The following is a 23,777-nucleotide window of genomic DNA, read 5'->3' as shown; positions in this document are numbered from 1 at the left end:
GCGTCCCGCCCCTCTCCTGACTGGCAGGTCTGGGGGCGGGAACGAACGGAAGCAGGCCGCAAAAGCCGGGGACTCGAGTTATCAGCGCGGCCGCCGTAAAAGCGCGGGCCGCGCTGAAGTCCCCGGCGCACCACAAGTGTCAGCCGCGCCGCAGTCCCAGCGGCCGGCGTGACCGTTCCTAGACGTGGCCAGCGTCCCGCCCCTCTCCTGACTGGCAGGTCCGGGGGCGGGAACGAACGGAAGCAGGCCGCAAAAGCCGGGGACTCGAGTTATCAGCGCGGCCGCCGTAAAAGCGCGGGCCGCGCTGAAGTCCCCGGCGCACCACAAGTGCCAGCCGCGCCGCAGTCCCAGCGGCCGGTGCGACCGTTTCCCGCTAGTGTGCCTGCTTCAGCGAAGCTGAATGAGGCCTGGCACAAGCGCCGTAGCGCTGATGTCCCCCGGCGCACTACAACACCCAGCAAGCTGCGGTGTGAGCGCCTGCACGGGGACACAGAGTACCTTGAGGATGCAGGGCCATGTCCCTGATGTACTCCGCTCCATCCAGCATCTTCTCCAGGGGCTGTAGATGGAGCACGGTCTCAGTGCCTGGAGACCGGTAAATCCCACTTCACCCAGAGCCCTGTAAAAAGGGATGGGGAAGGAATCAGCATGTGGGCTCCTGCCGCCGTACCCGCAATGGGTACCTCAACCTTACAAACACCTCCGACATACAGTGGGGTGAGAAGGGAGCATGCTGGGGACACTATATGTGTCCTCTTTTCTTCCATCCGATATAGTCAGCAGCTACTGCTGACTAAAAACAATGGAGCTATGCGTGCGTGTCTGACCTCCTTGCGCACAAAGCTAAAACTGAGGAATCTGTACTCCTACGGGAGGGTGTATAGCCAGAAGGGGAGGGGCCTTACACTTTTAAGTGTAGTTCTTTGTGCGGCCTCCAGAGGGCAGTAGTAGCTATACACCCACTGTCTGGGTCTCCCAATTAGGAGCGAAAAAGAAAAGACTTTTCATCATGTCCCAAAACTTGGAAATCTGTTCAGAGTCTAAATAAGAATAGACTCGGAACAGGGGTCTGACTCCTGAGCAACAGGTAGCTAAACCACCCTGGAAGAAGTTGAGGGAGATGGCAACCTGGAACATGAACTGGTATGTACTTGCCTTTTGGATCTTTCGAGATCTGCCATGTTGGAGTGGAGACACAGAAGGGTTGGATTCGCCAAGGAAAGTGACCTGAGCCCCTTTAGTGTTAGAATTTGGCAGACGCTTGAAGACCAAAACCAGTGTCTGAAACACCTTGATCAGGTAGGCGACTGACCAGGCCAGCACTGCGGCCCACTCAGGAACTGGAGCTCCTAGAGAGATTGCTTGTTAGGTGGGCTGCAATCTGGGCACAGGGATGAGGGATTACCAAAGGGAAATTTTACTACATGAAGAGCAAGCAAGAAGGGAATTTTGTTACTTACCGTAAATTCCTTTTCTTCTAGCTCTTATTGGGAGACCCAGACGATTGGGGTATAGCTGCTGCCCTCTGGAGGCCACACAAAGCACTACACTAAAAAGTGCAAGGCCCCTCCCCCTCTGGCTATACCCCCCCGTGGTATCACGGGTTCTCCAGTTTTAGTGCCAAAGCAAGAAGGAGGAAGCCAATAACTGGTTTAAACAAATTAACTCCGAATAACGTCGGAGAACTGAAAAACCGTTCAACATGAACAACATGTGTACCCGCAAACAACCAAGAAATCCCGAAGGACAACAGGGCGGGTGCTGGGTCTCCCAATAAGAGCTAGAAGAAAAGGAATTTACGGTAAGTAACAAAATTCCCTTCTTCTTCAGCGCTCTATTGGGAGACCCAGACGATTGGGACGTCCAAAAGCTGTCCCTGGGTGGGTAAAGAGATACCTCATGTTAGAGCTGCAAAACAGCCCTCCCCTACGGGGATGTCACTGCCGCCCGCAGGACTCTTCTACCTAAGCTGGCATCCGCCGAAGCATAGGTATGCACCTGAAAATGTTTGGTGAAAGTGTGCAGACTCGACCAGGTAGTTGCCTGGCACACCTGTTGAGCCGAAGCCTGGTGTCGTAGCGCCCAGGACGCACTCACGGCTCTGGTTGAATGGGCTTTCAGCCCTGAAAGAACCGGAAGCCCTGCAAAACGGTAGGCTTCCAGAATTGGTTCTTTGATCCATCGAGCCAGGGTGGCTTTAGAAGCCTGCAACCTCTTGCGCGTACCAGCGACAAGGGCATCGGAACGGCGTACGGGCGCCGTGCGTGAAATGTAGATTCTGAGTGCTCTCACCAGATCTAGCAAACGTAAATCATTCTCATACCGGTGAACCGGATGAGTGCAAAAGGACGGTAAGGAGATATCCTGATTAAGATGAAACGAGGATACTACCTTAGGGAGAAACTCCGGAATGATGCGCAGCACTACCTTGTCCTGGTGAAAACACCAGGAAGGGAACCTTGGATGACAGAGCTGCCAGCTCAGACACTCGCCGAAGCGATGTGATCGCAACGAGAAACGCCACCTTCTGTGACAGGCGAGAAAAAGAAACTTCCTTCAGAGGCTCGAAAGGCGGCTTCTGGAGAGCAACTAGAACCCTGTTCAGATCCCATGGATCCAACGGCCCCTTGTACGGGGGTACGATATGACAAACCCCCTGCGGGAACGTGCGCACCTTAGAAAGACGTGCTAGACGCTTCTGAAAGAACACGGATAGTGCTGAGACTTGCCCTTTGAGGGAGTCTAGCGACAAGCCCTTTTCTAACTCCTATTGTAGGAAGGAAAGAAAGATAGGCAATGCAAATGGCCAGGGAGACACTCCCTGAGTAGAGCACCAGATTAAGAAAACCTTCCACGTTCTGTGGTAGATCTTAGCAGACGTGGGCTTCCTAGCCTGTCTCATGGTGGCAACGACCCCTTGGGATAATCCTGAAGACGCTAGGATCCAGGACACACAAGCCACACAGTCAGGTTCAGGGCCGCAGAATTCCGATGGAGAAAACGGCCCTTGAGACAGTAAGTCTGGTCGGTCTGGTAGTGACCCCGGTCGGCCGACCGTGAGATGCCACAGATCCGGGTACCACGATCTCCTCGGCCAGTCTGGTGCGACGAGTATGACGCGGCTGCAATCGGATCTGATTTTTGCGCAGTACTCTGGGCAAGAGTGCCAGAGGTGGAAACACATATGTGAGCCGGAACTGCGACCAATCTTGCACTAAGGCGTCTGCCGCCAGAGCTCTGTGATCGCGCGATCGTGCCATAAATGCCGGGACCTTGTTGGTGTGCCGAGACGCCATTAGGTCGACGTCCGGCCCCCCCCCAGCGGCAACAGATTTCCTGAAACACGTCCGGGTGAAGGGACCATTCCCCCGCGTCCATGCCCTGGCGACTGAGGAAGCCTGCTTCCCAGTTTTCTACGCCCGGGATGTGAACTGCGGATATGGTGGATGCTGTGTCCTCCACCCACATGAGGATTCGCCGGACTTCCTGGAAGGCTGCTGACTGCGTGTCCCTCCTTGGTGGTTGATGTATGCCACCGCTGTGGAGATGTCCGACTGGATTCGGATCTGCTCCCTTCTAGCCACTTTTGGAAAGCTAATAGGGTAAGATACCCTGCCCCGATTTCCAGCACATCGAACTGAAGGGTGGACTCCTGCTGAGTCCACGTCCCCTGAGCCATGTGGCGGAGACAAACTGCTCCCCACCCTGACAGACTCGTATCTGTCGTGACCACTGCCCAGGATGGGGGCTATGGCAATGAGGTGGGAATAAGCCACTATTGCAGAGAGACCTCGGCCGTCAGGGAAAGGGAGACTTCCCGTCCAGGGAGGTTGACTGCCCATCCCATTTGCGGAGAATGTCCGATTGCCGTTGGCGCAGATGAAACTGCGCAAAGAGAACTGCCTCGATGGCTGCCACCATCTTCCTTAGGAAGTGCATGAGGCGCCTTAAGGGGTGCGACTGGCCTTGAAGGAGAGACTGCACCTCTGTCCACAGTGAACGCTGCTGGTTCAGCGGAAGCTTCACTATGGCTGATAGAGTATGAAACTCCATGCCGAGATACGTTAGTGATTGAGTCGGAGACAGATTTGACCTTGCCAAATTGATGATCCACCCGAAAGTCTGGAGAGTCTCCAGCGTAACATTCAGGCTGCGTTGGCATGCCTCGAGGGAGGTTGCTTTGACGAGTAGATCGTCCAAGTACGGAATCACTCCGTGAGAGTGCAAGACTGCTACCACTGCTGCCATGACCTTGGTGCCCACCCGTGGGGCTGTCGCCAGACTGAATGGCAGAGCTACGAACAGAAGATGTTCGTCTCCTATCACAAAACGTAGAAAACGTTGGTGCTCCGTAGCAATTGGCACGTGGAGATAGGCATCTTTGATGTCTGTTGAGGCAAGGAAGTCTCCTCGAGACATTGAGGCAATGACGGATCGGAGGGATCCCATCCGGAACCGCCTGGCGTTCGCATGCTCGTTGAGCAGTTTCAGAACCAGAACAGGACGGAAGGAACCGTCCATTTTTGGAGCCACAAAGAGATTGGAGTACAAACCCTCGCCCTCGTTCCTGAGGGGGGACAGGGATCACCACTCCTTCTGCTCTTAGAGCGTCCACCGCCTGCAGCAGGGCATCTGCTCGGTGGAGAGGTGGGGCCGTTCTGAAGAATGGAGTCGGAGGACGAGAACAGAACACTGTCCTGTGCACGTGAGCACAATGTCCGTCACCCACCGGTCTGTGACCTGTGGCAGCTAAATGTCGCCAAAGGCGGGGGAGTCTGCCATCAACCGCGGATGCGGAGAGAGGGAGAGAGCTGAGAGTCATGAGGAGACCGCCTTGGTAGCGGTTCCTCCGGCTGCCTTCTTTGGGCGTGATTGAGCCCGGCCGGAATCTGAGCCCGTCTGAGGTTTTGTAGCCCTTTTGCACGAGGACAATTGGGACCTGCCCGAGCTTGGGAAGGACCGAAACCTCGACTGTACTTTTAGGACAGCATTAATAGGGTAAGTCGCAGTGCAGACATTGCGGAGTTACGGACGCCTCTGCGGTACAGATGTACATGTGCTCAAGGCCAGCTGCGCAAGAACCGCTGAAAAGGTTAGGTTGCCTATACGGCTGTGAATGCCGGAGCAACCGACACGCCGATAGCCTCCTAGACAGATTTCAACCAGAGTCCATCTGTCTGTGAATGGCATCTTTAAGTGAAGCCCCATCTCCAGTGCAACTATGGCTCTATATGCAAGCCTGGAGATTGGAGAATCCACCTTTGGACCCTGGGTCCAGCGCTGACCACGTCAGGGGAAAAAAGGGATAACGTGTATCCTAAAAACGTTTGGAGAAGACGCTTATCTGGTAAGCGTGGTGTTCCTGGACTGCTTCTCTGAAGTCAGCGTGGCCAGAAAAATACTCAATATCTGCGTGAGACACTGAAAAGGAACTTCTCCTGTTCGTCTCCTATCTCCACTGGGGGAGCTGAGGGAGGAAGATCCAACCTTCCATTGGTGGACGGTATAGGATCATTCCGTATGGCGTTACCACCCGGTGTATCCGGATTGAGAGCGATGTCAGTATCAAAGCCCTGAAGAGCTGCCTTTTGTTCAAGTAGATTGCCCATGGGTGCAAGTCTCTAAATTATGACTACTCCGTCCCTGTCCATGGACAGGGTTGACAGGAGGTTTCTTTGGCCACAACTAGTAGAGCCCCGGCAGACGAAGTGCTAGAGACCCCGGCAGACGACGTGCTACAGGGGAGCATGCACACAATGGGACGGTGTCATGAACAGCATCCCATGTAGTAAAAACAGCACTGAAAACTGTGTTGCTTTTTTGCCGCTGCCGACTAGCTATCTAGAAGTATATAGCCAAGATTGGTGACCGTACATTGCAATGTATAGCATACAGGCATAAAGTACAAATGACCACTGCAGCACAAGCAATACAAGGAGCATAGAAGCCTGTGCCCTGGCACCCCTGCTCTTCTGCTGCTGTATACTAGTCATCTAGGGGAATATAGCCCAGAAGAGTGACCCTACAGTGCAATGTATAGCATACAAGCACAAGTACAAATGAACACTGCAGCACATGCAATACAAGCAGCATAGAAGCCTGTGCCCTGGCACCTCTGCTCTTCTGCTGCTGTAGACTGGTCATCTAGGGGAATATAGCCCAGAAGAGTGACCATACAGTGCTATGTATAGCATACAAGCACAAGGACAAATGCACACTGCAGCCCATGCAATACAAGCAGCATAGAAAAAAACCTGTGCCCCAGCACCCTTGGTTTTCTGCTGCTGTAGTCTAGCCATTCCAGGAGAATATAGCTAAGACTAGCGACTGTACAGTGCAATGTATAGCATATCAGCATAAACACAAATGAACACCTCAGTCGTGCAAAACAAGCAGCCTAGAAAGCCTGTGCTTTAGCACACCTGCTTTCCTGCTGCTGATGAGTCGCTCCCCAAGCGGGCATATAGCGACCTATACAGTTAAAAACAACACATGTATACACTGCAGTTATATTGTGGTCAGCACTATGTGCCCTTACCGCCCGCCTATAAGCGGGTGTATGAACGCCACTGTCCTGCCTTGGTGCCCCGAGCTCAGTAATGGCTGCCGGCTTCTTCCCCAGCTCGTGTGAGGAGGGGCGGGCCGTGGGCGTGCCCCCAAGGCAGAGCGGGAATCCGGCGCCCGACAGTGTGCAGTGAGAGGGCTGGAGCATGTAAAAAGGCTCCAGCCCTCGGCGCTGCTGATTGTTCAGCGCCTGTCCCCTTCCCTGAGTGACAGGGAGGGGGCGGGAACGAAGCGGCACTAGGCCGCAGAAGCCGGGGACTGGAGTTATAAGCGCCGCCGCCGTAAAAGCGCGGTCGGCGCCCAGTCCCCGGCGAACTACAAGTCCCAGCCGCGCCGCCGCTCCCGGAGCGTCCGGCGCGGTAGTTCCCAAAACACAAAGTCACTCAGCAAGGCTGCAGTGACTGTAACCCTTTACTGTCCCCGGCGCACTAGCACACCCAGCAAGTCTGGAGTGTGCTGTGCCTGTGTGTACGGGGACACAGAGTACCTGTAATGGTGCAGGGCCATGTCCCTGAACGGTACTCCAGCTCCGTATCCAGCAGGTTCAAATGGGTCTGTGGATGGAGCCCGGCATCAGAGCTTTGAGGCCGGCAGGATCCCACTTCCACAGAGCCCCTCAGGGGGATGTGGAAGGAAAACAGCATGTGGGCTCCAGCCTCCGTACCAGCAATAGGTACCTCAACCTTACAACACCATCCAGGGGTGAGAAGGGAGCATGCTGGGGACACTATATGTGTCCTCTTTTCTTCCATCCGAAATAGTCAGCAGCTACTGCTGACTAAAATCTGTGGAGCTATGCGTGGATGTCTGACCTCCTTCGCACACAAAGCTAAAACTGGAGAACCCGTGATACCACGGGGGGGTATAGCCAGAGGGGGAGGGGCCTTGCACTTTTTAGTGTAGTGCTTTGTGTGGCCTCCAGAGGGCAGCAGCTATACCCCAATCGTCTGGGTCTCCCAATAGAGCGCTGAAGAAAGTAAGACACAATGGCATTGGGGCGTTAGCAAGACTTCATGGGTTTAGGCATGAAGAAGACGTGCTGAGCGAGTAAACGTTGCAAGTGAAAGAGCTGCCCCCAAGTGGCAGGGCTTACCTCTGTCCTGGAGCCGTAAGGTCCTGTCAAGTCGTACAAGGACTAAGGTCGACCGGATACTGCGGGATCTGGGAGAGCTGATGAGCCGAGCAGGGGAGCTCATGCTTCCCAAGTGTTCCTGATGCCGGTGTACAAGTATGGCACCGGATGAGAAGGGGACAGAGCTGAAACAGGCGTGCAATTCCCTGCACAGCAGAGACAACAGCCTGGCCGCAGGAGTAATTTTAGAGAGAGGGAGTGCAGCTTCCCCAAATTCCTGGGTGGCGATGGAACCCTTGGTCATGAGAGTGGGATGGATACATGGCCGAGTGAAAAGGAGACTAGGGAAGCTGCATTGCTACATAAGCTAAAACATTCCTATTTTATCAGACATATATATATATATATATATATAATATATATTTTAGTATATATATATATATATATATATATATATATATATATATATATATATATATATATATATATATATATATATAAAAAAATTTTAATAATAGGAGCCCCACTCTCTGTAGGGACATGGGAAAAAAAAAAAAAAAAAAAAAAGTAAAAAAGAATACTTGTCCTGAAAGCCCAGAATCCACTTTGCAGACTGAGGGTGGAAGATTGATAACAAAAACGTATCGAATGTTGACCATCAGACGGCTGAAAGGTTCTGGATCCGTCTGTTTCTGTTGACCCTGCACATCAGACCCTAGAGGGCGAGCGGGCAGAGGAAGGGGGCAAGGGACGTCGTTAGAGAGCCCCAAACACTCATGTGTTTAGGTCCTGCCCTACAGACCAGAGATTTTGCAGTAATGAAGCAACTGAAACACTGTACTCTTGGTCACTACATGGGAGGACAGAGTGACAACTCCACTCTCACCAAATCACAAGCTGAATCTGGGGGAAGGGTGGAGTGTGGTGGGTGGAGGGGGGACATAAAGCAACAAATTTAAGGAAGAAATGGGGCAGGTGCAGCCACGCGCCTGCCTCATACAAACACTAAGTTAAAACGTTAAAAGTTAAAACAGATCCTCCGAGCCAGTTTGTGGGTGCACACTGCAGAACAGGAGCTAACTTTTTAGTGTTAGCAGCATACACCCATGGTTCCTGTGTTCCCCAATGAAGCGATAGAGAAATGGAAGCAAACTTACTGCCGAAAAATGAAAGTCTTAGGACAAGTCTTTATAAGTCAGTGATGTGGTTTGAAATAGTCACAGAAAAATCAGAAAAAAATATCTGCTTCTTCCTAAATCAGCAACACCCCCGTCATGGACTGTGTTTTAGCACTACAGCTGACTTAAAATGTTGTAATGGCAAAGACAGACAATAGTGGCACCATTCTTATTTTAAATAATGGCCAAATATATAATATATATTATATATATATATATATATATATATATATATATATATATATATATATATATATATATATATATATATATATATATATATATATATATATATATATATATATATATATAAAGAAAGAAAGAAATCATCAGTTCCTCATCAGGAAGAAGTTTTACAAAGTTTCAGTGTGAATGAAGGTAGCCTGGGCTATAGGTTGGTTGTTCAAATGTATTAGGATTATCTGTGTGTATAAATAATGGAAAAAAAAATAGATGCAGTTGCATAATTATCTGTGTGTCTATATGACAATCGCACAGACGCCATAATATGATTCTAAGCGATATGGTCAAGAAAGAGTTAACCAAGGACAAATGTACAAATAATGAACAGAGAAGGTATTCATGATAAGTAAAAGCCTTATCAGTGGTTTCACACAAAGAAGGAATGAATCTGTGGGATGAAATGCGTTCCTACACTCCCCAACCCTCCCTAAGCGGCTTCAATGTATGAGAAAAAACAGATTTTGATACCTTTGTACATGTCTGAAGGTTGAAATCTAATACTAAAATCTGAGCTATAGAATACACGAGTTGAGATGCCAGCCTGGGCTCAGAGAACATGTCCTGTGTTCATGGATTATTGAGTCTCATATCTGCGCAGATACCTAATTTGGCCTCGTGCCTCTGTGCCCTGAACAAAGAGTCCATTAGCAGTCTTACCCAAATTTCTCCCTTGACATCAGCAGCGACAAATTGGAGAAAATCCACAGCGTAAAATGAGCGATGCTGACAATTTTACACCTGAATCCTTTCAATTTACGCTGTCAATATTTGAAACAAATGAAATCCGCAGCAAAATACACAATTTGGTGCAGATTTTACCGCTGCTAAAAATCTGAAGTGCATCTGTCATGTGTGGAAATTCCCTCCAAGGCTCGCCCTATTGTCACATTCTAATATATAGGGAGAAGGATCCAGGAGACCATTTTTACATACTCTTCTTCTTCGCCTGCGTTCCCCGTTTCCCCTGTGTGGTCATCAGATTCACATGTTGATTCTGAAGGTTTTGTCTTTTTATTAGAGTCATTGGTCACCAGTGGGAGAGAAAACACAATTCCTAGAAGAAAAAAAATATATATATTATTTGTTGCATAAATCACTGTTCCAAGAAGTAAAATGGTTGTGTATTTTAAAAGAAAGATAATAGACTGCAGGGACAGGAATCAATGTGCGTGATGATCCGTACAGCGCTGCAGAATATGATAGCGCCATAATCCGTACCGTCAGTTTAATGAGCAATTTTGCTGATTTACCTTCATTTTTCATGGCTTCCCTTATGCCTCTTGTGGTTGGAGACATGACGGCCGTGATGACATCACTCCCCGCTATGCCAGCCGCTCGGAACAGCACCGTGAACTGATACGTGCAGACGTAGAAGTATGGACACAGCTTGGCTTTCAACATGTTATACAAAGACGTGAAACTAAGAGCCCTGCATGGAAAGATCAGAATTTGTATGCATCTAGGTAGCATGGAAAGGAAGCAAGTGCAGTGTGCATCGCCATTTCTTCAGCTGAGGTGACATATCTTGGTGGGACCTATCAGACTTGGGTCTGTTGGGGACCGGGGGTCTCTGCTGTGTGCCCACCATACAGATGTGTATAGGACATAGCACACAACCACTTACCATTCACTCATTAGCACTTGCTGCAGAGCTTCGTCCTGAGTCCAGGGACTATTTTTCCCCGTCATCTTGTGGTCGGCTCCAATCCGGGGGAAGAGCTGCAGCCATGGAAAGGTGGGGTGAAGCCAGTAGACGAGAGCTTGCTGGAACGCACATCGGAGATCGGTGGAGGACTTTGGTTCCTATTAAGTCCCAATATAATATCAAAAGAGAAAATTAAAATAAATTGCACTAATTATTATTACACATTGTGCGTGTGTCGCGGCTTGATTTGCGGTCACACATGAAGGACTCCCCTGAGTGACTGCAGTGAGCCGGGAGATCAGCTGTGCTTTCACCAAGGTTACTTGCGGCCACAGCTGCAGTCCTCCACCTTAAAGTGGTGGCCGTGAGTAACCACAGTGACAGCGCAGCTGATCGCTCTACTCACTTCAGTTGCTGCATGGAGCTGACAGGAGCGGCGGTGTTCTTCTGCTGCTCCTGTCAGCTTCCGATGTAGCAGCGCAATCACAATGAAGTCGGGTGAAGTTCATCCGAGTTCATTCTGATTGCGCGGCACTGTTTTGCAGCCAGCCATGCTCTTTTTGACAGTGCGGTCCCACTCGGCTCTGCTGCAAGTCTATGGCGATGCTGCAGAGCCAAGTGGGACCGCATTGTCAAAAATGTGCGTTCTGGATGCTTTTCACACTGTCTATGGCAGAGAAAGCATCCAGAACGCATGAATTCTCCAGGAATGCGCACGCGTTGCGTGCTGACGAATGAGTCTCAGAACGCAGCTTTTTCGGCTGCGTTCTGAGACGCACAGGCAGTGACTTACACGCTGCGGAATTGAACGCAAAGTGCGCACATGGCCCTAGTGCGGCTTCCCCGATTGATCGCCGGCTGCTGCACCCCACTGTAGCGATGGCATCCACAGACAGAAATTAAATAAAGGGGAGACCAAACAGACCACATTTCCTTAGCGGGAGCAGCTTTTTTTCCATTGGCTCCTCATGTGCCCAAATGGGGGATCCTGAGTGCGCAAAATATAACAGACCTGATGACTACTCATTACTGATCAGTTTACTTTGTTTTTTATTGTGAACTTGAGGCTGATGCAAATATGTAAAAGTTTTGGGTTTTTTTTTAACCACTTCACCCCAGGGTGATTTTCCCTTTTTTTGTTTTCCGGCTCCACTTCTACCAAGAGCCGTATCTTTTTTTATTTTTCCGTCAATCCTGCCATATAAGGGCTTATTTTTTGAGGGACGAGTTGTACTTTTGAATTAAACTATAAGCTTTACCATATAGTGTACTGGAAAACGGCAAAAAAATTCCAAGTGCAAAAAAAGTGCAATTGGATAGTTTATTCACTGTGTTCACTATATGATAAAACTGATGTTGGTGTGATGCCTCCGGTCATTATGAGTTCGTAGACACTAAACATGTATAGGTTTACTTTTATCGAAGAAGTTGAAAAAAAAAAAAAAAATGGCGCACTTTTTGTATCATTTTCCGTGATCCGTAGTGTTATTTTTCTGGATCTGGGGCTCATTGGTGGCTTATTTTTTGCGTTTTGAACTGACATTTTTAACAGTACCATTTTTGCTCAGACGCGCCGTTTTGATCACCTGGTATCGAATTTTGTGCAAAATTCGCAGGGACCAAAAAACATAATTTAGGCGTTTGGATTTTTTTGCCACTACGCAGTTTACCAATCGGATTAATTGATTTTAGATTTTGATAGATCAGGTATTTCTGAACGTGGCGATACCAATGTGTGTATATTTTTTAAACCCTTTAATTTTCAATGGGGTGATTTGAACTTTAGGGTTTTTTAATTTTTTTTCCATTTTTTAATACTTTTTTTTTTTTATTTTGCTAGGTCCCCCTAAGGGACTATAACGATCAGCAATCTGATCGGTCATTCATTTCTCCAGATCACAGCTGAGATCTGGAAAAAAAGCAGCTCTGCTATTACAAACGGCCCTCTGCCAGGTGTAAGAAGAAGTGACTCATGATAGCTACAGGAGTCATCACATGACCCTGTGCTACCATGACAACCATCGGATCCACATGATCACATCACATGACTTCCAATGAGGCCAGGTAAGTGAATGCTTACCGTGGCCTGCTAATACATCGTACTGACATTTTTACAGCGCGCTGTAAGGGGGTTAACAGGCACGAGTGGAGAGTGGATCCACTCATGCCTGATAGCTGCACATGTCAGCTGTTCAGATAAGCAGATATGTGCAGCAGTTCGCAGCAGCCAGGCATTAACCTGACACAATCCATGACGTACCCAGTACGTCATGTGTCGTTAAGAGGTTAACCAAAGTATTGACACAAGACTGGGGGAGGAACAGGAACACACAAGGCAGCAGCACCCAACACGAGCGCCATATAACACTAATAGGAGTCCTATATTACCGCTATGCTGTGTGGTAAGCTGACAGGAGACGCCCGGCAGTGCAGGACTAAGCCCTGAGCTTCTTCTTGGGCCTTTAAGTGGTCAGTCCAGGTGAATGGCTGAGAAGAGGTGAACAGCAGGCGCGTCTTCAGACTCCAGTCGGCGGGGTACGTGAGCGATGCTTTACACGGCACGGCTGCTGGGATAGGTTTCTCCGGAGTCTATGGAAGGTGAGAAAAAGGGGTGACAAGTAAACATAAAATACTAAAAAAAAAACACCTTTATAAATCGTACAGGAAATACCTGGAATATATTCCGCATTTACCTGGATTTTCGTAGTTGCCGCAGATTCATAGTGAAGACTTTCCTCCAAAATCACATCATCAACTGAACGATGCTGAAAGAGACAGAAGTTGTGCCTTAGCTGATAAGAAGAATTCCACAGAAGAAGAAGAGTCTCCCGACCGCCACAGAACTCGCAGTATAGTGAATTTTTTCCAGGTAATGCAGAAGCCATCACATCTGATCAATATGAGTGATACTGAGCATGTGCAGCCACTGCTCTACTGGAGTGCTGGTCGCACATGCTCACTGCTACTCCATTCATAAAGGCAACAAGGGACGCATTTTCTGGATTAGGGGTGAAGACTAAGCAGCCAGACCCACAGCAAACCTAAATTTATCACATTTCCTATGGATGGGGTAACAAATATTGGGTGGAGAATATATTTGAAGTGAAGCTTATGGTTTACATCAGAATATTATATATATATAATAATAAAAAAGACACAGCCAGACACACATATAGAGACACACAGAGAGCAGACACAGAGATGGAGACAGACTGATACAAATACAGACAGGGACATTGGACACAGACAGACAGACACTGTTCATTGCTGTTAATGTACATGTGTTATTTCCTAAAAGGAGGAAGCCAAAGGCCAGTGTGAAAACAGCAAGATTTAGATTTTTTAATACAAATGATATTAAAAAAAAAAAATGAAAAATCTTAAAACAAATTTAAAACACTAAGATCTAATTTAAACAATTGCACATTCTCTGATGACTGTCTTCCTTTTAAGCTAGTGTTTTTGTTTTCTTTCTTACTACTTTTATATTTTTTGATATTGACGTTCTATCCTTGAGATAGGATGGAAGGAGGCCAGACGCCCGACACTGCCACCCATCAGCGTCATCAGGGGACAGAAATAACAGTGTATAGAATGGAACACCACAGCGCCGTACACTGCATAGTGGCCATTATTGGGTACTGCAGCTCATCTCCTATTGAAATGAACGCAAGTTGATTTGCAGCACCAGGGAACGGCCACTACACTGTGTGCGACACTGAGGGGTTCGGTGCCTTTTACTAGCAGCCACTGGAGCTGGTAACAGCTGATCTATCGGAATTCCATGTGCCAGGTTGTCAACATATTAGTCCTGTATAACCCCTTTAATATAGGTATGCTTGGGGTGCTAAGATTTATGTATTTGGGTCAAAACTAATATAGGGATAAGCCCCACACCCTGAAATCACATCAGTGTTTTGTTTTTAAACTGTTGCCCCCGTATCACTAAGGGGTACTTTGCACGCTGCGACATCGCAGGCCGATGCTGCGATGCCGAGCGCGATAGTACCTGCCCCCGTCGCAGCAGCGATTTCCTTGTGATAGCTGCCGTAGCGAACATTATCACTACGGCAGCTTCACATGGACTCACCTGTCCTGCGACCGTCGCTCTGGCCGGCGACCCGCCTCCTTGTTAAGGGGGCGGGTCGTGCAGCGTCATAGCGACGTCACACACCAGGCGGCCAATCGGAGCGGAGATGAGTGGGATGTAAACATCCCGCCCATCTCCTTCCTTCCGCATATCCTACGGAAGCCGCACTGACGCCGGTAGGAGATGTTCCTCGCTCCTGCGGCTTCACACAGCGATGTGTGCTGCCGCAGGAGCGAGGAACGACATCGGACTGTCGCGTCAGCGTAATCATGGATTACGCCGACGCTGCACCGATGATACGATTACGACGCTTTTGCGCTCGTTAATCGTATCATCGAGCCTTTACACACTACGATGTCGCATGCGATGCCGGAAGTGCGTCACTTTCAATTTGACCCCACTGACATCGCACCTGCGATGTCGTAGTGTGCAAAGCCCGCCTTAGGCTAAGTTCACATTTCCGTTGTTTTGCATGTGACTGATGCGCTGTACAACGGATGACAAAGAACAGAATTCTTTGTCGGACTCCGTTGTGTGCGGGGGGGGCGGAGTTCAGGGTGGGTGGAGCCGAGCGGGGCCGTGGCACTGAGGACGTCAGTGCCGCGGGGACTGCAGCAGGGCTGGGGACAGGTAGGGGTGTGTGTGTGTGTGTGTGTGTGTGTGTGTGTGTGTGTGTGTGTGTGTGTGTGTGTGTGTGTGTGTGTGTGTGTGTGTACACACATGCTGAGTGCGGGAGGGGGCGGAGCCGAGCGGGGAAGTGTCAGGCTCCCTGCACAGCCAGGGTAAATATCGGGTATAAGCAAACCACTTTTTGCTTGGTTACCCGATATTTATCTTGGATACCAGCGTACACCGCTTAGCACTGGCTCCCTGCACCCGTAACCAGTGTAAATATCGGGTAACCAAAGCGAATTGCTTGGTTACCCGATGTATATCCTGATTACAGGTGCAGGGAGCATGCGCAGCAAAATCCTACGGATCGCGCTGCTCAAAAAACGTTACAGGCTGCGTTGCTCCCTCCCGGCGGTCAGTTAAAAACGACTGACCGCGACACAGCGGATGCAACACAGCATCATCAGTCGCAATCCATCACTAATAGAAGTGTATGGGGAAAAACAGGATTCCTGCAAAATATTTTGCAGGATACTGTAATTCCTCAAGACGACGGATTGTGACTGATGCAAAACAACGGAAGTGTGAACTTAGCCTTAGTGAAAGGCTCGCTCAAGTTGTCAATTCATTATCCGTGATGTCATCACAACATTCACCACCACAGGTGAACTTGGCAGCCAATTGCAGTGATGTCACTTTGGTCAAAAGATCCTTCAGAAGTGTGACTTTGCCAGCAAATATGGGATGTTCTTAGTTATTTTCCTCTTCTTCAAAGGATAGTGTCAGACTTTGTAAATACAAGCAATTTACTGCTTATTTAAATTTTCAGCCGTTTCTGCCATATTAACACTTGTTTACAGCTCGTTGCCTTAGAGACCGACCACCACTGCTAGACAGCAAAACGTGCGCTGTACATACAACTGGCCAGGAACGCCATTACCTCCTACTCACCACTAGCTGTAGTGCAGAACTAAAACTAAACACCAGCGGTCGCTTTCCTAGATAAACTGTAAACAAAAGAATCTCTCAAAACAGCCACACATTTTTATGAAAGTTGCAAAAGTTCTACTATCCGACAACATTCATCTGTGGAGATGGGAATAAACTTTTAACCCCTTAACAACCAGTGGCCGTACTGGTACGTCCTAAGCGGTCACAGTGTAATCACCGGCAGCTGCTGCAGGCATATGCCAGCGATCCGCACATGTCAGCTGATTTGAACAGCTGACGTGTGCCTCGCAGGCACGAGTGGATCCGCAATCCATCCGTGCCAGTTAACCGCTTAAAACTACAATGTCAAAATGTGACATTGCGATTTAAATCCCCGCCGCGGTAAATCTACACTTACCCGGCTCCATCGGTGGCGCTGTGACGTGATCACTGTAAGCCGATGGTTGTCATGGTAGCACGGGGCCATATGATGACTACTGAGTCACTTCCTGTTTCACCCAGAGTGCTGTAAGTGACAAGGTGAGTATTTCTGGTGATCACAGCTGTGATCAACAGAAGTAAATAAGCGATCAGACTGCTGATCCTTATAGTTCCTTAGGGAGACTAGTTAAAAAAAAAAAATAAATAAAAAATGAAAAAACTAAAAACCTAAAAGTTCAAATCACCCCCAATTTGCCCCATTGCAAATTAAAGGGTTAAAAGAATACGCATTTGGTATCGCCGTGTTCAGAAATGCCCGATCAAAATATAAAATCAATTCATCTGTTCGGTAAACGGCGCAGAGGCAAAAAAGTTTGAAACGCCAAATTGATTTTTGGTCGCCACAAATTATGAGCAAAATGCAATAACAGGCGATCACAACGTAGCATCTGCGCAAAAATAGTACCATTAAAAATGGCAGCTCAAGAAGCAAAAAAAAAAAAAAAAAAGCCTTAACTGAGCCACAGATCCTGCAAAATGAGAACACAATAGGTCTCGTAAAAAATAGCCAGTTTTTTTGGACAAACTTCTGAATATTTTTTTAACCCCTTAAATGAAAGTAAACCTATACATGTTTGGTGTCTATCAACTCGTACCGATGTGAGGCATCACACCCACACATCAGTTTTACTATATTGTGAATATGGTGAACAAAATATCCCAAATACAATCATGCAATCACACTTTTTTTGCACTTGGAATTTTTTTGCAGTTTTCCAGTACACTATATGGTAAAACATTTAAAAGTACAACTCGTTCCACAAAAAAACAAGCCCTCATATGGCAAGATTGACAGAAAAATAAAAAGGTTACAGTTCTCGGAAGAAAGGGAGCAAAAAATAAAAAATAAATTAAATAATGGAGAATTGTCTGGGGGTGAAGGGGTTAATATCAAAGCTGAAGTTACACATGATTTGAGGCACCAAACCCCATATAAAACGGACCTGAGAGAGAACTACTTGATGTAGTTACGTGACCCATCAGCCAATACCAGTAAAGGACTGTGACGTGGCAGTTTCTCATTGGTTCCATTCTAATCCTGCTCTTGGAATTGGAACCGCAGTGAGTATAAGTGCGCCGCCGCTAGAGGGCGCTCGTCCTCCGCACTTACCGGCAGGTTCTCCTGCTCTCTCGCCGGCAGCGCCCAGCTCTCCTGCGGGCAGCACTCCGCCACACTCTCCGCTCTCTTCTTTGCAGCTACCGTGTTTTCCAAATTAGCGAAGGGGTTCCTGCGCTTCACCGGCCCGCTGCCGCTTCTTTGTGGTCCCGGAGAGAACGGCCGGACTCCAGGAATCCGCTTGGACACCTCCCCCGGAGAAAACAACCCTGTCCGGACTCCAGCCTCGCTGCGGCTCCGGCGCCTGCTCAGCCGCAGGGTCTCCGAGGGCTTCTTGAAGCTGGGGGAGTAGCCGGGTAACATCTCGGAGGACATGGCGGCCGCTCTCCGGGTCAGCGCCGCAGCTGCTGCTTATTCCAAATCTGGCGCGCTTTCCCCGGTGACGTCAGACAACACCGCCCCGCCCATAGCAAAAGTCAGGTGACCGTCTCCTGCCGATACTGCTTGTCACCACCAGAGGTCACTGCTGCTCGATAAACAGTGCATTTTACACAGCCACCGGCAGATGTCGCTACTGCAACACCGCACGCTCATACCAAAAGTCAGGTTACCGCTTCCTGCCGATACTGTCTGTCACCACCAGAGGTCACTGTTGCTACTCAATAAACAGTGCATTACACACAACCACCGGCAGATGTCGCTACTGCAACACCGCACGCTCATACCAAAAGTCAGGTTACCGCCTCCTGCCGATACTGTCTGTCACCACCAGAGGTCACTGTTGCTACTCAATAAACAGTGCATTACACACAACCACCGGCAGATGTCGCTACTGCAACCCCGCCCATAACTAAAGTTATGCCTCCTGCCGATACTGCCTCTCACCAGCAGAGGTCACTGCTGTTACGCGAAAAATAAGTGCATTACATACAACCACAGGCAGATGTCGCTACTGCAACACCGCACGCTCATACCAAAAGTCAGGTGACCGCCTCCTGCAGATACTGTCTGTCACCACCAGAGGTCACTGCTGCTAATCGATAAATAACGGTATAATACACAACCAGCAGATGTCGCTACTGCTCATACCAAAACTTGGATTACCGCCTACTGCTAATACTGCCTGTCACCAGCAGAGGTCACTTGCAAGTCGATACATAACAATGCAATAGACACAATCACCAGCAGATGTCGCTACTGTTCATAATTCAATGTTAAGTAATATTTGTGGAAATTGTGATTAGATACATTCTACCTGTACACAAGTAATCCCACCATGTTCTGTATAATTAATACAGCTGTACACAATGCATATAAATAATGCCTCCTAATACTGTAAAAACAAATATTATACCATCAGAATCTGTATTATTAATGCCGCAGTACATAATACACAAATAATTTCGCCCTATACTGTAGAAACAAATCAACACTGCCTGACATTCAGCTGCATTATTTTGCATGATCCAAAGAGCAAAACCACTATCTGAGGCAAAACAGACGCCAGAAGAAAAGGCCCCCATACACATTAGATGGAAGTTTGCCAGGATCGGATGACCATTTAATATGTACAGGGTCTCCCAAGTCCCTCCCAACAGGTGATGTGGGGGGTAATGAGAAGAATCCAGCTTGTCGGATTGACGGAGCTGAGTGATAAACGGCGGTAAGAGTGGTGGACCAAGGTGGTCGCGTTCTTGCCCACAAAGGCATCAATTATGTCAATGTATTGTCATTTAATATAGGGTGTGTGTGTCCTGTGAAGTGTTAAGTGTTGTAATGTGGTGTATGGTATAATGTATAGTGTGTTGTGACAGAGTAATATATATTGTAGGATGTGATAATGCAGAGTTATGTATTGCAGTGTTATAGGAATGTAATGATAAGGTAATGATTGTGTATTAGAAATGTATAATGTGTAAGGTGTAGGAAAGTAGGTGAAGGGTTGAGTCTGCCCAGCAACAGACCGCAGGGACAGAAATAGTTAAGTGTTAAGATTAGCCCACCCTAGAAGGGGCCAGCTGACAGGGAAAGTGATGGTTCATTCTAGGAGGAGTCAGTGAAGGTCTAGTGAACATACATGACAGACGTATAGTCGATCGGTTGTGAAGATCCCATACAGTTGGTGATTTGTGGCAAAAGGAGACAGAAGGCAAGATAACGAGAACCTCGAGAGTGGCCGGAGACACAGAATGTGAACAGCATTGCAACTGGGGACCGATCCTGAGGGCGGAGAGACTCCAGGCTGTAGGAGCTGGAGTCAGGATTCCTTGCATCAAGCCCCTTAATTGTCAAGGCACTGGGTTAACCTCTACTGGTGTGTGAACATAGCCAACCAGCCTAGTGGTTTTCTGCTAGAAGATGGGAGTGCAAATGTACCGCCCCGCGGGCTCGGCTGCGACCGCCGAGCCGCTCGGATCCGTGCTCGTACTGCGGGTGGTGGCTCGAGCCTCTCACGGACCCAGGGGTCACGTCGCTCTGCAAGGGAGTTGGCGCTACACGCGGGGATTTGAGTGGGGAGTTCCTCGGCCGGGGCCGCGGTGGTTTGGTTTTGGATGTTAGTTCATGACGCCACCCATGGGTTGTGGTGATTGTAGACACCACAGCTGCGGTGAAGGTATGGGGGACTCCCGGCAGCGGTGTAATGGCGCAGCTAGGTGTTGACCCCTCCGTGGGTAGGGGGTGTTGGTCCTGAGGCCCGGTAGGCGAGGGCCGGGGTGCAGGGTGAAGTGTTGCGGTGCGGTGCCGTGCCTGATGGCACTGGTGTACTCACTCTGACACAAGACACTGGAGTCTCTGGTAAACCAAACGGAGTGATGAACGGGGCCAGCTGCAGCTTCTCCCAGAATAGGTTGGTGGTTTCCGCCTTCTCCTGCACCTCTGTGTGTAAATGTTTGACTCCTATGCCTAGACACTGGTAGTCCGCTCCCCGACTTGTATATGCCGTAGGAGCCCGTTTGCCCGCAGACACTGGCCCTTTGAGTCTCTATGCCTTGGCGGTGGCTTTACCCTGTATGGTTGGGCTGTTGTCTTCTAAAGGGACTTGTATGGGATAGATCCTTAAGTCCAGTCCGCAATCAGTTGATTCGACTCGGCCCTGTCGGTTCAGGGCTTTGTACTGGGTCTGAGTACCCTGCCTGGTGCTCCGGTATCCAGTTGGCTCCCCGGTTTGGTTCCGGCGGGCCACTACCCTGTCCCGGTCCCTTACGGTTCCACCGATCATCTTCCCGGTCTCCTGCAGGCGGCCACCACCGTCTGCCTCCTTGCCAATGGCGACTGGGCTCCGACCCAGCCACCTGTTAGTCTCTTATCAGGGCACGGACACAGGACTGCCCGTGACCTTGACTGCTCTCCACTAGAACCTGAACTGTGTGATTTCCCGCCTCCAGGCCTGTGAACTCTTCGGGGGGCGGAGCCAACCGCCTGGCTCCACCCCCCTGGTGTGGACATCAAACCTGGAGGGTGGTGACAAGGTTTTTAGGTTGGCTGGTGTTACCTAACTGGGAGGGGGTGTGGTGTTGTGTGTGTGACTACCTGGGATGACCCCACTAGTCCGGGGCGTCACACAAAGATTTATTCTGGTCGGTATGGGACACCTGAGGAGGCCGGACATGAGACTGCAGGAATGGAAGTGACCGTAACGGTGTGTGCTGTACTGCTGGACTGGGTTACACTGGGACTCACCAGCCCAGTTATATCTGAAGCAATTCAAGGAACTGGGACTGTGTCTGATGACGCTGTACAAAACTGTAGCGTTCTGGAATACATGTGCCGCTATCTGGAATATAAAGTTGTGGCAACAACGAACCGTACAGTAAAGAGATGTGGTATAAAGTGAATAGTTGGTCTCGATGAGTGTGTGAGTCGTTATCCGATCCTGGTCAGCCAACACTTGCGGCAGTATGAGACCTACAGGACCAGGTATTTTATGTAATTTGCCGAGGTGTCCAAAGTCAATCCCTCACCCTCGACTACCTCCCCGCGAGACCCTAGATGGCTTCCAGAGAAATCAGGCAGCAGCTCTCATAGAGACACAGGAGCTCTCGGCTGTCCCTGCAAATGGGGAAGTCAAGAGAGATGGCCACAGATCAAACCTACAACCATTGACATAGCAGCAGTGCATGCTGGGAAATGTAGTTCTCATGAAGGTGAAACTACTGACATGTGCCTCGTCTTCAGCCTGAGGCTGTGAACAGTTGGTACGACCTGGATGGGGATCTAGGGCAAAACTTAATCTTTAAAAATAAAGGGTTTGGAGATATTACTTAGGCCGGGGTGACACTGGCGTATAGTACCAGATGCGATTTGCTAATGACACTCTGCTCAAGCTCTGCGTGCGAGAATCGGAGCACAGGTGCCGAGGGAAAGATTAATTTCCACATCTTCTCCATTGCCTGTAAGCTTTTATGATCAGTGGGGTCCTCTCTCTCCAATAGAGTGTAAGCTCTTATGGTCAGCTGGATTCTCTCTTTCTCCTGTAGAGTGTCAGCTCTTATGGTCAGTGGGGTTCTCTCTCTCCTGTAGACTGTAAACGCTTATGGTCAGCAAAGTTCTCTCTCTCCTGTAGAGTGTAAACTCTTATGGTCAGCTGGGTTCTCTCTCTCCTGTAGAATGTATGCTCTTATGGTCAGTGGGGTCCTCTCTCTCTCCTGTAGAGTGTAAACTCTTATGGTCAGCTGGGTTCTCTCTCTCCTGTAGAATGTATGCTCTTATGGTCAGTGGGGTCCTCTCTCTCTCCTGTATACGTAAACGCTTATGGTCAGCAAAGTTCTCTCTCTCCTGTAGAATGTAAGCTCTTATGGTCAGTGGGGTTCTCTCTCTCCTGTAGACTGTAAACGCTTATGGCCAGCAAAGTTCTTTCTCTCCTGTAGAGTGTAAGCTCTTATGGTCAGCTGGGTTCTCTCTCTCCTGTAGACTGTAAGCTCTTATGGTCAGCGGAGTCAGTGGGGTTCGCTCTCTTCTGTAGAGTGTAAACTCTAATGGTCAGCGTGGTTTCTCTCTCAGGAATTAGAAAAAAATAATCCTGCAGTGGCAATGGACCCCTTTTCTGATCCCCTGTTTTCCACAGGGCACCAGAATGGTCTTTGAACCCAACTCCAGCAATTTAAACAAGACGCAGTGTTGGGATTTGTTTTCAGCAGCCACACAAAACAGTAGAAGAAAAATCATTGACTTCTACTGGATACTATTGTGGGAACGGTCTGTGCAGAGGTATTTGTAGAGGTAGGTGGAGGAGGTGAGCTGTGCCCATCACTTAGTTTGAATGATTTGTCCAATCCTGCCTGTGATGATCATGAGACTGCAGAAAAGTTTATCTCTACAGAACAAGAAGTGTCAGCATATTGTGAGGCTCAGCAGTGAAAATGAAAATTGCAAGATTAAAGATTTATCTTTTTAAGCATACAAATGGCAAAAGAAACTTGAAAAAAAAATCAGTTTTATAAATATGTTTAACATAAAACGTTGATTTGAACTATAGATATTTTCTGACATTTCTTTTAAAGGGGTTATGCCATCCGAGGAACTAATGGTCTGTTGCTAGGATTTGGCACCACTTTGCGATCTATAGGAGTCTGGCCTAGAGATTCTGTACGGACTTCGAGAATGCAGGATCTGCAGCATGGACGTTAGTGCCGCAACGTCTTTACGGTGTTTTCTTTTACCCCAAAACTGCAGATGACCATTTCTTCTTGAACAGACTGTACTGCAGCTCCATGTACAGCCGGGTGCAAAGAACAAAGAAGGGAATACAGAGCTGAACTAGTGCGGTGCGCCCTTCATACTCCGGATTAGTGGGGGAATAAAGGTCATATTTTTAGCAATCATAGGGAGATGGAAAATCCCCTTTAAGCTACATTTCTTAGCTGTATATGAGCTACAAAAAGCAA

The 23,777-nt window shown here is 48.7% G+C and overlaps 1 protein-coding gene across 1 annotated transcript in view; it reads right to left on the bottom strand.

The window, feature by feature from the left end:
- Positions 1-18,315, bottom strand: part of DONSON (DNA replication fork stabilization factor DONSON) — a 31,904-nt gene extending 13,589 nt beyond the window's left edge. Inside the window, exons 1-6 of the mRNA XM_075335005.1 lie at positions 17,947-18,315; positions 13,396-13,467; positions 13,091-13,291; positions 10,682-10,860; positions 10,308-10,486; positions 9,991-10,111 (exon numbers count right to left, since the gene is read on the bottom strand). Of these exons, the coding sequence (XP_075191120.1) occupies positions 9,991-10,111; positions 10,308-10,486; positions 10,682-10,860; positions 13,091-13,291; positions 13,396-13,467; positions 17,947-18,267 (1,073 nt within the window). The 5' untranslated portion in view covers positions 18,268-18,315. The remainder of the gene's footprint in view (positions 1-9,990; positions 10,112-10,307; positions 10,487-10,681; positions 10,861-13,090; positions 13,292-13,395; positions 13,468-17,946) is intronic.
- Positions 18,316-23,777: the final 5,462 nt, after the last annotated feature.

Source organism: Anomaloglossus baeobatrachus, chromosome 2 (assembly GCF_048569485.1).
Source record: "Anomaloglossus baeobatrachus isolate aAnoBae1 chromosome 2, aAnoBae1.hap1, whole genome shotgun sequence".
In the NCBI taxonomy this organism is placed as follows: Eukaryota; Metazoa; Chordata; class Amphibia; order Anura; family Aromobatidae; genus Anomaloglossus; species Anomaloglossus baeobatrachus.
Note: the sequence above shows the minus strand (reverse complement) of the source record. Positions and strands in the feature narration are given on the sequence as shown.